Source organism: Actinia tenebrosa, unplaced genomic scaffold, assembly GCF_029948245.1.
Source record: "Actinia tenebrosa isolate PJP-AT-01 unplaced genomic scaffold, QUT_ActTen_1.0 PGA_scaffold5__44_contigs__length_20552954, whole genome shotgun sequence".
NCBI classification, from domain to species: Eukaryota; Metazoa; Cnidaria; class Anthozoa; order Actiniaria; family Actiniidae; genus Actinia; species Actinia tenebrosa.
The window spans coordinates 4,206,255-4,221,169 of NW_028292582.1; the positions used below are offsets into that span (position 1 = coordinate 4,206,255).

Below are 14,915 nucleotides of genomic sequence, written 5' to 3' on the forward strand. Positions count from 1 at the left end.
TACTTTTTGGTCCAAAATTGCCGAAAATGACCAATTTTCAATTCTTCATAAATAATGGATAACATTTGAAAAGGTGTGAAAATGAGCCAAAATTGATCAAAACCATGGGCTATAGCCCATCCTTTTTGGTCCAAAATGGCCAAAAATGACCTATTTTCAATTCTTCATAAATAATTCATATCTTTTGAAAAGGTGTGAAAATGAGCCAAAATTGATCAAAACCATGGGCTGTAGCCCATGCTTTTTGCTCGAAAATGGCCTATTTTTCATCCTTCATAAATAATGGATCATATTTGAAAAGGTGTGAAAATGAGCCAAAATGGATTAAAACCATGGGCTATAGCCCATGCTTTTTGGTCAAAAATAGCCAAAAATGACCTATTTTGAATTCTTTATAAATAATCCATATCTTTTGAAAAGGTGTGAAAATGGTCCACAATTGATCAAATTTTTGGTAAAAAAAGGCCAAAAATGACCTATTTTGAATTTTTCATAAATAATTCATATCTTTTGAAAAGGTCAAAAATGACCTATTTTGAATTCTTTATAAATAATCCATATCTTTTGAAAAGGTGTGAAACTGAGCCAAAATCGATCAAAACCATGGGCTATAGCCCATCCTTTTTGGTCGAAAATTGCCGAAAATGACTAATTTTCAATTCTTCATAAATAATGGATAACATTTGAAAAGGTGTAAAAATGGTCCAAAATCGATCAAAACCATGAGCTATACCCCATCCTTTTTGGTCCAAAATGGCCAAAAATGACCTATTTTGAATTCTTTATAAATAATTCATATCTTTTGAAAAGGTGTGAAAATGAGCCAAAATCGATCAAAACCATGAGCTATAGCCCATGCTTTTTGGTCCAAAATGGCCAAAAATGACCTATTTTGAATTCTTTATAAATAATCCATATCTTTTGAAAAGGTGTGAAAATAGGCCAAAATTGATCAAAACCATGGGTTATAGCCCATGCTTTTTGGTCGAAAATGGCCAAAAATGGCCTATTTTTCATCCTTCATAAATATTGGATATTATTTGAAAAGGTGTGAAAATGAGCCAAAATCGATCAAAATCATGGGCTATAGCCCATGCTTTTTGGTCAAAAATAGCCAAAAATGACCTATTTTGAATTCTTTATAAATAATTCATATCTTTTGAAAAGGTGTGAAAATGAGCCACAATTGATCAAAAATGGCCAAAAATGACCTATTTTGAAATCTTCATAAATAATTCATATCTTTTGAAAAGGTGTGAAAATGAGCCACAATTGATCAAAACCATGGGCTATATAGCCCATCCTTTTTGGTCAAAAACAGCCAAAAATGACCTATTTTGAATTCTTTAAAAATAATTCATATCTTTTGAAAAGGTGTGAAAATGAGCCACAATATATGCTTTTTGGTCAAAAATAGCCAAAAATGACCTATTTTGAATTCTTTATAAATAATTCATATCTTTTGAAAAGGTGTGAAAATGAGCCAAAATTGATCAAAAATGGCCAAAAATGACCTATTTTGAAATCTTCATAAATAATTCATATCTTTTGAAAAGGTGTGAAAATGAGCAACAATTGATCAAAACCATGGGCTATAGCCCATCCTTTTTGGTCAAAAACAGCCAAAAATGACCTATTTTGAATTCTTTATAAATAATTCATATCTTTTGAAAAGGTGTGAAAATGAGCCAAAATCGATCAAAACCATGGGCTATAGCCCATCCTTTTTGGTCGAAAACGGCCAAAAATGGCCTATTTTGCATCCTTCATAAATAATGGATATTTTTTGAAAAGGTGTGAAAATGGTCGAAAATCGAACAAAACCATGGGCTATAGCTTTCTTATAAACGACCAACCATTAAAATCAAAATAAATATTGTTTCTTAAGGTATTTGGTTACAGCATACATTTTATTCCTTCTCATTTCTACCTTCTTTCTCTTCCTCTTCTTCATTTCTCCCTACTTCTACTTTTATCCTTTTTCTTTTGTTTCCCTACCTTCATTACCACTGTTTGTCATTAAGTTTTCATTTCCTTATTTTCTTTGTTCCTTTACTTTATATCCCCCAACAAAAACTTTTGAACAACAATTTCATTTTTATGGCTGTGACTTTTTATTTTTTACTTTCATTATCAACTTTGATTTAAAAAAAGACAACTTTTAACTTGTTTTTATTTTAATGCCATTATCTATTCAACACCAACGTGTCACGTCTTATATTAACTGGTTATCAAAAGGGCTTGTCAGTCCCAGGATTATAAAGGGGTGTTTCCGAAATACTTTTTTCTGCATATTTCCTTCATTTTATGGACAAGGCCTAATTTTTTATCAATGTCATTCTGCAGAGCGTAAAAAAATATTAAAGGGGGGTTCCATGGAACCCATTAAACCATCCCTGGATTCTCTAATGAGTCTGAGATTTAGTCGAAGTTAAGTGGCTATACCGACTTATAAAAACCTCATCTTAGTCAAACGTATTATATGCCTGGAACGTTTAATGCATATATTATTAAACAAGAAGTCTGTACATCTTTGATAGAGCAGTACAAAATGCAGTATGGCAATGAAATGACTTTCGAATTCGAGCCAAGAAATGCGATTGGATGGTGTGTTCTTTAAATGCATTTTGATTGGTTCAAACAGAAGTAACGCAACTTTCCCTGTTATAACAGTAACCCAGCAAGTTTCCCTCTAATATATAAAAGTAACTGAGACACCAAATTAAATGCATTCCGCTGGTATTCTTTGATGTCTGCTTAGCTGAGATGCCGTGGAAAACATCTTTTTACATTTAGTACACACAAATGGTTTTTCACCAGTGTGCGTGCGTATATGGTTATTCAGAGTAGTTGCTCCAGCAAACGAACGCGAACAGTACCCGCACTTAAATGGCTTTTCATTGGTATGTCTTACCACGTGCGTGCGCAGCTCGCTTGATTTGGAAAACGAGTCTGCGCAGTGTCCACATTTGTAGGGTCTGTTAGCCATTCCAGGACAAATGTGTATTTGTAAGAGAGCTCGTTGTGTGAATGACCGCTGACACTGACCGCATTTCCACAGGCTCAACTCGGATTCTTCGGTCAGATCCAGTTGATCATCATCATTAGTGTCATTAGCAACCACTAATTCGCCATTTGTGGGTGTAATGTTCCAAGGATGTGGCGGGCTCTTTTCACGTTCGCTACTTTTCGGCTCTTGAGAAGGTAATGCTTTGTCAGCGACGTTCATATGTACATGATGAGCATGCGCACTATGCACCGAGTGAACAATTTTTATTTCTTTTGGCGGAGAAACACGATGGTCCTGAAACGAATGCGTTCTCTTCGGTGAAGGCAGAAGTCTGGTCTGTGATGTCGGTTGTGTTACAGAATGCGTGACTGAGTTATGAATTCTTGGCGTGACTGCAAACGTACTCTGGGTTAATGCCTTATTTGCAGAAATTTTGATTGGCCCTGATATTACTCCTGATGGATATTTTTGTGGGTAAACAGCAGGCATTGGATGAACAGCATTGATCGGTGAATGTTGTGTTACTTTCACTGGCGATTGCGTGACTGGTAACGTTCTACGTGGTGGTACATTGGCCATACGATGCACAATATTCACGGGACGTTGTTGAGGAGTTTTCATGGGAACGAAATGTTGACCAGTGAAATCTACAGACACTTGCGGGGAAACATGAACTGGGGTGTGTTGTGTGACAGGCACAGGTATGGATTGCGTGACGGGTTTGACAGGTGAGGTCTCTTGGGGACATCCGCTGAGAGGCGGCTTAACATTGCAGGCCATCCGATCAAATAGAAGATTGTTCCCTGTTGGAAGAAAGCATCATTGCAGCCAAAGCTACGAAAAAAATGAAAGCAAGCACACCTAATTACAAATAGAGCAGAGAGAAGTACGACCAGACATTATCAAGTGCCTGCACACGTCACACCTTAAAGTCATGCAGAAACATACCAGGTAACGCTATTACAACCGGTAACACCGTATAACATTAGGTCACACCATTACACAACAAAGCAAGCACACCTAATGACAAATAGAGCTGAGAAAAGTACGACCAGATATAAGTGCCTGCACACATCACACCTTAAAGTCACTCCGCAACATGCCAGGTAACGCCATCAAAACCATTCATACCGTATAACATTAGGTCACACCATGCCACAACAAAGCAAGCACACCTAACGACACCGATGTGAGGCTTAAGTTGTGAACAAAGGAATCTGGCGTGATTCGTGACTTTTGAATCACGCCAGATTACTTTAAGTCACGCCACATCCCTTTGTTCACAACTTAAGCCTCACATCGGTGCGAGTTTTGAATTTGGTCTATAGAGCTGCGAGAATTACGACCAGCCATAACGAAGTCACGCAGCAGCATACCAGGTAACTCCATCGAAACCACTTACACCGTACGACATTAGGTCACACCATGTTACAACATCAGACACAAACCTACATCGATCACATTAGACAGTGCATTAGAAACTACACTGGCAACATAACACATTTCACCTTATATTATTAACATTACAGTACATAGCAATTTCAAAAAAAGTTGGCGAAGGTTTCGTTGCATGTTTTATCTAGCCCGAACTGCGCTATGGGTGATATGAATGCAATCAGGGAAACCAAAGTGATCTCGCACACGCACTTCCGGTTATTATTAACCAATGAAGCATTTTTGTTGCATCACCAAAAGTTCCATGATGAATTTCAAAATGGAGTCGTATTTCGAGTTCACCTTTTCAAAATACGTCCTGAAATATGATTTTACATTGAAACATTCTATGCTACATGTACCAGAAGAGCTTCCTCTTGCCCTATCAGCAATTGAAATTAATAAAAACAGACCATAAATGCAATAATTAAAGTAAGCAAAATCTGTGTTTTCTTAATTAGTCACCAGCTTCCAACGGTGAGATATTATGAAATAAGAGACTGGGTATTAGGAACTGTTCTATTTGACAAATAATCCTTTGCGCGTTTAGAGGCGAGATCACCTGAAAGGTCACAACAATATGGAATTGACCCAAACTTTGTCTGCACGTTTTTCCAGCATAATTTCTTCTGTGCTGACATTATTTACATATAAATATATTACATATCAAGCCTATTGTTATACAACATTCAACAAATCCTACGCCAACCTCTTATTTTGAAATAGCTGTATAAACAGTAGATACACCAGAACACATGCAAGATAAGAAAGTACAGTCATAGCAACATGCATGCATAACATACCATTAGGGTCAACCACGGCCATATCCTGGATATTCAGAGGTAATCCCATGTGTTGCTGGTACTTGTCATCATACCAGACCAACAGCTCTTGTCCTACTGAGATGTTTCTGAAGGCACGATAATAAATGTTGCCGCAATACTGGAAGGCGTACAGGTTCTGCTCATCTCGGTGCCGAGCACAGCGAATGAACCGCATCCAACTGGACGTGTTCTCGTCACTTGCGTCCAGATAACAGATCAGTTTGCCGTCTTGGAATATCTGGGACGAAAATGAACGATTAAACAATCCTTTCACTTTTTTCCTCGCCACCTCCCCTTGAGCTCCTCTTGTCTTCTTTTCTCTTCTCTCCTTTCCTTTCTATCCTATCCCTGTCATTTAATATATTATTATTCTCTCCTCTCCTCTCCTCTCCTCTCCTCTCCTCTCCACTCCACTCCACTCCTCTCCTCTCCTCTCTGAGCGAAGTGACATAGTATCTTACATAATAAAAGGTCACTCTATGCACCATCACGACACGACCATCCGCAAAAACAAAAGTTATCCTACCTCCCACATATAACTTGTATCCATGTCATTCGTGATATCTTCGGGTCTTATTCGTTTTCCTTCGTAAGGACCGATCCAAGTGCCGATAGGAATGTGCTGCTTGGCACTCACGCCATAACCCGCTCCAGGAATACTCGAACAACAAAGCTGAACTTCGTCAGGAAAGGACGAGATGGCATAGGTTAGTTTGATGTCCTTGAGCACTGAAGGCTTTATTGATTTCCTTGGTAAAGAAAGCGCTCCGTGTTCCACACATTCTGCCTTGGGTTGCCCTCGGCAGACCTCGCAAGTTGCTGTAAAAAAACAACAACAAAAGGCGCTTTGTAAAATGGCCTAAAAATACAGGAAAGTACTGTTGCGTACGTGTATGTGTTTGTCAGGGTATGTTCTGTCAGTGTATGATCGTGGTACGGAGGGGGAGGGGGACGAGGGAGGGAGGGGGGTGAGGGATCGAAGCAGTGGTGGGGGTAGTGTAAGGAGATGATGGTACAAAAGTCAATTCCTCATCTCATAGAAGTCTCGGGAACATCCTTAAAAATATATCAAAAATCCTAAAAGATTTGAGAAGTCTTTCCTTTAATCATAACCAAATTTATAAGCAGTTCTAAATCAAAAGGAAAGTCTATACGAAAAGAGTTCTTGTTTGGTTTGGACGAGCCTGATTACAACAGATAAACTATAATTCCACTCGAGCCAGCACGAACAAAGTAAGCCACAAAAATAGATAACGGAATGATTTGCTAAAAATACACATTCCTGGTGAGCTAATAGGTCTTTTATCAAATAATTACAGCTTTTACTGATAATCTAAACAGCAGCTAGAAAGTAGCTTCCTTTAAAGGTGCTAACTATTGATAGAACTTGAAATTACGGCAAATTAGCAAGGCAGTACCAGGATTGACTCGTAATTTGTTACTGGCTAAACTCCAGTGAGCGGCGAGATAAAAGTAACAAATACACCACAGATAACTTTTTTTATGCTTTTAAAAAAAATTGAGACGGTTTTTTACAGTGAACATGTCTTTCACATCGCGAACATGTTTTTTATCTCCCAACAGGTCTTTTCCTTGAATGTTATTTCTTTCTCGGTAATACTTGAATAACACAATCATGTCTATAAACATAGCCTAAACAAAAAAACTATTATTTCGTGCAAAAAGGTTTGCAGTAGGGAAAAGAAATTATAGCTTTGCTAGCTAGCCAATCACATTGCGCCGTGTCATCAATCACGTGATTCTCGGGAAGAACATTCAATCAAACTTTTTCATATGAATTTTACCACCATTTTTTTTTCTCGTGAAGTTTGTTGAGAACATTTTTCTTCCGAATTATTATTTGCTTCGAGGCGAAACTAAGAAATACATTAGACAATATATCGAAGAAAAAAGTCCATTGAATATTTATTTGTCGTTTGGTTTTTTGAAAAGATAATTGAAGTTAGGGATTTATACCTAGCGAAATCAACTTACTATGATTACAAAATCTTTTGAAGTCTCGGCTAAAACAATTTCAGAAACAAAGAAAAAAGGTATAACAGAAACGACTTATTATTATTATTGTTATTAAATCATATGGGTGTGTGTCTGCATGTCTATTTATCTGTTAGAGTTTGTGTCTGTCTGTCTATCTATGAATATCGTGTACCAGTATTCGGCGTCTAGTTGGTTTCCGTACTAGAATCGAAAGAATAACCTAGAGACATTTTTCGCGGCGAGTCTCAGACGACGTGAAAACAATTCAATATCTTTGAACTGTTGCCATGTTTTTGTAACCATTCTCGATAAGATTTCCTGTTCTCGCGATTAACCTTCGTTCAATGCCATACGCATTTTCACGAATGCCGTCTCTCTTTCCTCCTGGGAGGGAAACCTTCAGAGACCACGATTCAAGATATGATATTGATTTTCCGGTCCTGATGACCTTGCCTTGACTTGTCGAGTTTCCAAGAGGATGCACGCACGATAGAAAACAACTTAGCCACTACAGATAAGCCTATCAAATCAGTGGTAGGAATGGTCTAGACTTGGAACGTGTGCTACATAACCGCAATACTGACACTATGCATACATACATTAAAGTCTAAAACCCTAATGTTCAGTGCAAAAATATCCTCGTTTTAAATGGCTGCATAATATTGGTAATAGTTACATGACCCGTGGGGGAAGGGAGGGGGGTTTGGGATGTTTTTAGGAGGGAGGGGGAAGGTCAATGCGAGGGAGGGGCTAGTAAGAGAGTCTGTTCTGTAAATGTCCGCGCGCTGATCCATTTTTTAAAGCCAAGTTACTACCAAAAGTCCTATCTAAAACTTAAGCCCACATTCAAATTCCTATTCACATTCTACTTTCCATAACAAGTGAAAGTTCTCTATTAACGTCCACAGGATCCCGTACTCGGAAACCTGGAAGAGCCCAAGCATGTACTAAAAAAAAAGGCTTCTCAGCGTGAATCCCAACCCTAGTTCCTTCCATTATACATTACATTATCAATAAGTCATGAGGTTTTATGTAACTCAAGATTGAAAAAATTATAATTTCAAAGTTACTACATCGTGATCGAAATCTGTAAAACTTTGACCCGCTCTGCAGAAATGACTAAAAAAATCAACTAGAATTAAGCTTTGAATATTCTCAATAATCTAATTTTGTATCAAAATCTTGTTTATTATTTGCACGATCTTGTGGCCATTGTATGATCATGAGTTCAAACGCGCGCGCAGTCAGCTTTAGATAGGACACACTTGCAAAGCCTCACTTTGGGTGCTTCAGTTTTAGCCCTTCTGTGGCATTCTCTTGAGAACGATTTCTTTCTTAAATGGTTGATGAAATAAGTATGGCATAACTCACAAATTCTCCAAATTTTAAAGAAAATAAAAAGGAAAAAATTAAGCCGCCCCAAGAAGATTTTTTCTAAAAACTCCTCAAGAAAATCAAAGCGTCAAATACTTTAGATCATTCGTGAGGCCTGCGATCAGGCTCTAACGCATAATTATCGATAACGGTTCAATTAATTGAAATATTTGCTCAACAAAAGACAGAACCAATTTGAGAAGATTTCCCGATAAAGACTCTTATCTGGAACTAGAGACAAGGCCAGAAGGAATACGAGCGATCTGATTGTAACCTCTTCTGGTCAGGCTGTAATCTTCAAGAATCTTGACGTAGGAAATGGAAGAATCATTTAGAAGTTACTCAAGGGACGTCTAAAAATACCGTCGTCATCGCCCAATACCATCAAACTGGTGCTCAATGCTTTGCGAAGAATCGTTAAAATAACTGCTATCGCTGTCGGAGTAAATAACAGATCTTCTAGATAAGTAAGGGATGTTTTATTTAGGTGATCCTGTTTTAATATCAGCATTAGCTATCTCCAGCAGTATCTCTCAAGAGGCGCCCCCTTGAGGAAATCTTTCAATCGCTTCGGCTAGTTAAAGGAAGATTAAATACTAGCAGGGTCAAAAGCCAAACACATAAAGAACAGTGCTACAGGATTAGTTATGAGGGCTCGATCTGTTGCGCTTAGAATATTGAAACTTTTCTGTTTCGAGTAGTATGCAATTTTGATCGAAAAATTAGAAAAAGTGAAGATTCGTTGTTAAAATATGTTAAAACCCTTGCGAACGTGTGGGCTCTTTTTTTATCTTAAGCTTTTTACCAGATAATTTCGATAATATAAGATGCAATACCAGATAGTTAGTTGAGTAAAAAGTAGGTCACCTCGTATCTCAAACTAGCGGAAACATTTTTTGATGGCATCCTCTTGAATTGCAGCAAAGTTGAACTATAAAAAGAAAAAGGGTTCAAATTTTATCTAAAGCTGAAGAGAAAATCTGCTTTAGCGACTACAGCGAAGATTCCAGATTCTTTCATCCCTAACTACGACTTTCTTTATCAAAAATTCAATCTAGATTGATAGTATCTTTAGTAACTACGCATTTTTACGATGCTTGTTAAAGATTTCTATCTCAATATTTCATTAACAAAAAATTCACACAATTCCATATTCTCTGCTCGCCACTTTTTCAACAGGAATTCGTTTCCTGAGAAAGCAAAATATAATGTTCAACTTATCTATTTTGTCGGTTGTTTCGAGTATTTTTGTATAGTTAGAACGATAAACTCTAGACGAACATTTCATGGCATCTTGCCTCGGCTTTAGTTTAAATGTATATCTAGCACAAATTAGTAGTATTATACTGAAGGTATTAAAGCAATTGAATGCTAAAAATTTTCGAACCTCCAAAAACTTGCCGTTCAAAAGCGTTTTTATTTCCATTGGCTCTCAAGTTAATTCGTGTACAACCTTCTAATTCATCAAGTTTATTTTCACGAATCCGTCAGAAAAAGGAAAAAGATTAACGCACTAAGACAGATAAAATTGCTGCAAAAATGTCATGCAGCAACTGTGTTTTATTCTGTCTTCAATATCCCCAAGTTCAACAAGTAAGATAAATCTTCAATCATGAGTTATTCAGAATTATGCTCCCTGAAATAACCGAGCTTCGAATGAGAGAATTGTAGTTAGTTCACCTTTACTTTAGCACAATTTTTGAGATTCAAGCGTTAGTTATAAACTGCGCAAATTTTTCTCACTATTTTGTTATTTTTATTTTAGTTCCATTCAGTTTTGGGGGGGATTAACTGAACTGCAACGTCGTTGAGATGGCTGACTTATCATCTGCGCCGAATGCGGAGAAAATCTTTCGTAAATGTTGCCTGCCCCTCCACAACTGAGACGAAAGACCATCTTTGGACTGGGTTGGTTAGCACTATTTTTAAAAGGGCTTTTTAAATTTTGTGCCCTTTAATTACAAAAAGTGTTAAATCAGTTGTTGACTAAGGACACAAGTGATATTTGAATGACTCCAAAACACCGACTCGCACAATAGTATATCGTAATAACAATATCGAGTATCTCTTTCAGCACAGTGGGAAGTAGTTTTGCATTTCTTTACTGTAGATTCATTGTCTTACGAGTAAGAAAACCAGTTACAAGTGATTAGTTTACGAAATGGATAGAATTCCAAGACGTTGACTCAGTTGGAGATGTCGGATGTCGTACGACTAAAAAAAAAAGATCTCGCTAATGCTTGAAACTAGTCGTCTATAGTTTTGCTGTAAGCAGTAGGAAGATATGCGGTTACTTGTTTAAGGACAGACGTTATCAAAAAAGAGAACGACGAGAATAAACGCTTGGGACAAGCCCAACAATACATTATTCAATTTCGTTGTTTTTCGTTGCTATCGTGTACTACAATGTTACAGATTGAAAGATCAGCGAGAAATTAGGGAGACGTGAAATCGTTGTAACTCACTTGGAATGGAGATGGTTGGGATTTAAACTTTTTTTGTCTTATACCAGAGATTCTATAAAAAAATTATGGCATTGCAAATGAGTGACTCGAATAAAAAGTCCAATTGAAGAATTTGTAAACCTACAAATTTCTCCCCATCACTGCTCTTTAATAGAGTGTAACTATGATATCTGCTATTAGGTAAATTGATATAGCTGCAACATAAATAAAGAATCTTATTCAAAAGGCGTTAGAAAGTGGCAAATCATAGGCATATTACGCCTAAAGTAACAGCAGAATAGCGCGATGCAATAGCGCTGTTGCCTACCTACAGATTCCTTTGTTTTTGTAGATGTGTTTTTGTCTGTGCAACCGCTTTGTTTGATATCATCCATCTTGATAACCTCCACCTCTTGTTGCAAGTACAGAATGTGGTAGAGTTCGTTGAAGGAGAAAGAGTATCGCGGAGAGGAAGGTAGAAGGGGCATTGCTGCTGCTGACATTGTACTTCCATGCCGATACGGTGTGGTTGGTAATAGTTTTGTGAGGGAACTCACGTTCATATTCGTCTGTGAATCCAAACAAAAATATCTTCAAATTAAACTTTTCAAGTATCAATTCTAGTTGCATTCCTGATAGGATCTGATTAAAAAATCAGTCCTAGATCGTTTGCGGAGTGAGGAGATCAGGAGTACTAGCATCCTCGGGGAACCCAGGGGTAAAGCTCTGTCGCTCGTTTCTCGTACCGAAAAAAAAGAATTTTTTCTGAAAGCGAGAAGGGAATAAAGAATTTTACCCCTGGGTTCCCAAGGATGAAGAATCGGAGGAAGCCAACAAACAACACTATTCACATCAAACAACGAGTTCGGGGATTGATACAGTGTCGCATTGGCGTTAAGTATTTCATTGAAATTAGTCGATACTAGCAAAGAAAGAAATGATACTCAAGGGAATGAAAAGTGGTCTTGAAATTAAAAACATTAATTACGTCCAAAACGAAAAGTCTGTTAAAAGCACAAAGAAAACAGCTGAGGTTGACTAAATATTGCCCGGCTCTACCCTACAGGGTTACGAAGGAAACTCTCAACTCGGTGGTAAATTAAATTTATATTTTGTTTCAACAAGTGTAGACAACAACACGTGATTCTAAGGCTTCTCTCATTGCTTGGAGGCAGGAATCGAGGAAAGAGAAGGAAGAAAAAGGAGGATTTCAACTGAGCTTTTCGCACTCATTTGTCTTGTATGAACTGGGCAAAAAGCTTTAATTTTCGTTGTCGCATTTCATTGGTACATAGAATATGACGAAATGTCACTTATGAATCAAAGTAGGCGACCAGAACGCCAAAAAGCATCCAGAAATGAAATACTTCATTATGCAAATACGAAACAGATAAACTATGAGAATAATTTAACGAGTAATTACTACGCATGCGCGAATATGATAAGTGAAAAGTGAAAGAGAGATGGAAAATGAAAGATTAAATGGAAAGTCGAAATTGGCAAACCAAGAATAAATCCTTCAAGCTCCTCATAAAGAGTGCAAGTTTTGCCAGACAGATTCCTGATTTGTATCAGTCAGTTATCAATCAATCCAAAGAAAATATTGACCCAAGGACGTGTGACGTCAAACACGAAAGGAGTAGACAAGGCATTTATTCAATATCATTATCAACCCCAACCATAATAATTAGTCCCGTCGTGTGATTGGTAAACGGTCTTCAATTTCTGGGAGTTTATTCATCCCTCGTGCAGTGATTTGATGCAAAATAAATATTTCCATCGGAAGAAGAGCCTACATAGGAAAACAATGATGTGCTATTGCAGACTCGTACCGGAAAGACAGAACTGAACACGAATAGACGCGTCCAATAGATTGTCCTGTCGGTAAATATGCGCTCAAGGAATTGTCCCATTATTAACAACGCGATAGCATTTGAATGAAAAATCTTCCAAGAATAAAATTCTTTTAGACAAAAACCTTAAGACTGATTGCATACTATCGCATCACGATCTTCATGTCATGGTGGTGTAAAAATTACAATAATTTATGTACTTGAATAATATAGTCAATATAAACTTATGATAATTGGTCCGTGACTGATATATTGAAAATAGTTATTCCTTAAAAGTAAAATGTATTTTTGATGGCTTAAATTAATTGCTGTAATTGTCTTTGCAGCTTTAGTCCGAAATTAACTACACGAGAGATAATAGCAAGTACAGCGTTATCGCTCACTATCAGGTTGTACGCCTGCTCTGTTCTGCTTACCGTACACTCCATTTCCATCACGTGTAGAATGTAGTCTTCTACGCTGTTTATAAGAGAAAAAACAAACGAGGACGATAATGTGGAAAAAATTTTTTTGAGTCTTACTTGGCTGGCGCTGCTGCTGTAAACTCGTGTCGACCAGGAACTAAATATAAGGAACACTGACACTCGAAGATTCCTGATAACAGAACAGGACTGTGTGTTTTTATAACAAGACGCGAGTAGAAAAGAATTAATCTGGCTAGCTGTCATTCATCAATACTCGTGATGTCAAAACTTCATGGAAAAGATATTCGATTTCAGGCGTTTTGCCAAGAATATGATTTGTTTCGGTGCCAAGTTTTCAAAGTGTGTGTGTGGCTGTGAAGTGACCTTTGAATGATTCTTATAAAGGAATACAATGACGTGCTCAATTCATATACAGAATTTAGTTGCCACATTTTACTTAAGTCATTTATTTTTTAGTCGGGTAGGGTAATTAGAGGCTAAATTTCCTACCAGGGGGGAGTAGGGTATATAATTTAGAAGAGGGTTATGTGTAAACTGATTTTTTTCGGACGGATCTGTTAACCGTTTTTCTTTTTGTCTTGTACTGTTCCTTTCTAACATTTGCTGTTAATGTGAAACTAATAATATCGAAAGTAGCCACCGACGCCCACAGCACTATCCTGGACTCTTCCGCAAACCAATCATCCTAAGCCTACCCCCCACGGGACTAGAGCTGTCGGCTAACAATGATACTTTATCGCTAGTGTGGATGTCATGACCTTTTGAAGAACCATCTCTCAGACAAAGATCTTGGCATATTTTATGGTCTCGTGTTCCGAATATTCCGGGTAGCGATAAGGATCTGCCTAGCAAGATATGTATCAGTATTATCACGCTGGATCAAAAGCAACACAATCAAAACAACTGATCCACATACCTCTGTCCTCTGTCTCTTCACCATACCACGCGCCGCCGAGCCATGCCGCCATGAACCGCGCGTATTGAAGCTGAATAAACACGATCCCCAAGTAGTTGTATTTTTTAGATTTCTGACCTTCTAGAATGGTCAGCTAGAGCTCACGATGTTTTAGTGAATTCTGGGATATTCTGCCCTGTCTGAAATACTGCTTCGTATGTAACAGAAAGCCAATTCAGTGTTTAAAGCTGTCAATCAACTACATCCCAGCAAGAAGGAAAGGAATGTTGTGGGTGACGAGACAAGGGGTTGATTTGATACGAGTGAAGGCAGCTTTTGATCATTTCGCCTAGAATTGGTGCTACATTTGTATAAAATTGAAGCTTGCACACGAGGGCCAAAAGGATCATGATTACAGTACTGTGTGTTGGCAAATAGTTAAATACGCGTCTTATATCTCCCACCTCATCCCTATATCTTGTCAGGGGGTGTATAAGATTTCTACTCGGAAATTGATGAGAAAGAGAAATCACGGTTTCTATAAAGGGGAGGGGGAGGTCTTGAATCACAAATGTACAAGTCGTACTACCCCCCCCCCCCCCCCCCTCCGTATCCTATACCATCCTTTGAAAACTTCCATTTCATTAAAAGAATATTC

General features: G+C 37.7%; 1 protein-coding gene and 1 long non-coding RNA gene across 4 annotated transcripts; one reads left to right on the forward strand and one right to left on the reverse strand.

Annotated features, from left to right (window-relative positions):
• Nucleotides 1–2,090: 2,090 nt before the first annotated feature.
• On the reverse strand, nucleotides 2,091–14,355 carry LOC116290567 (uncharacterized). Of its 3 annotated transcripts, none has more exons than XM_089037752.1 (5): nucleotides 14,279–14,355; nucleotides 11,413–11,653; nucleotides 5,795–6,087; nucleotides 5,248–5,506; nucleotides 2,091–3,813 (listed from the first exon to the last, which is right to left on the reverse strand). In XM_089037752.1, the coding sequence occupies exons 1-5, from the start codon at nucleotides 14,300–14,302 to the stop codon at nucleotides 2,723–2,725; spliced, it is 1,908 nt and encodes a 635-aa protein (XP_088893878.1). In that variant the 5' UTR covers nucleotides 14,303–14,355; the 3' UTR covers nucleotides 2,091–2,722. The 3 variants fall into 3 exon arrangements, with proteins under 3 accessions (XP_088893878.1, XP_031553494.1, XP_031553493.1); XM_031697634.2 differs by lacking the exon at nucleotides 14,279–14,355 and adding an exon at nucleotides 13,459–13,681; XM_031697633.2 differs by lacking the exon at nucleotides 14,279–14,355 and adding an exon at nucleotides 13,354–13,680.
• On the forward strand, nucleotides 5,848–8,446 carry LOC116290568 (uncharacterized). Its single transcript, XR_004196476.2, has 2 exons — nucleotides 5,848–5,975; nucleotides 8,175–8,446. It is a non-coding gene; the product is annotated as an uncharacterized LOC116290568 (long non-coding RNA).
• Nucleotides 14,356–14,915: the final 560 nt, after the last annotated feature.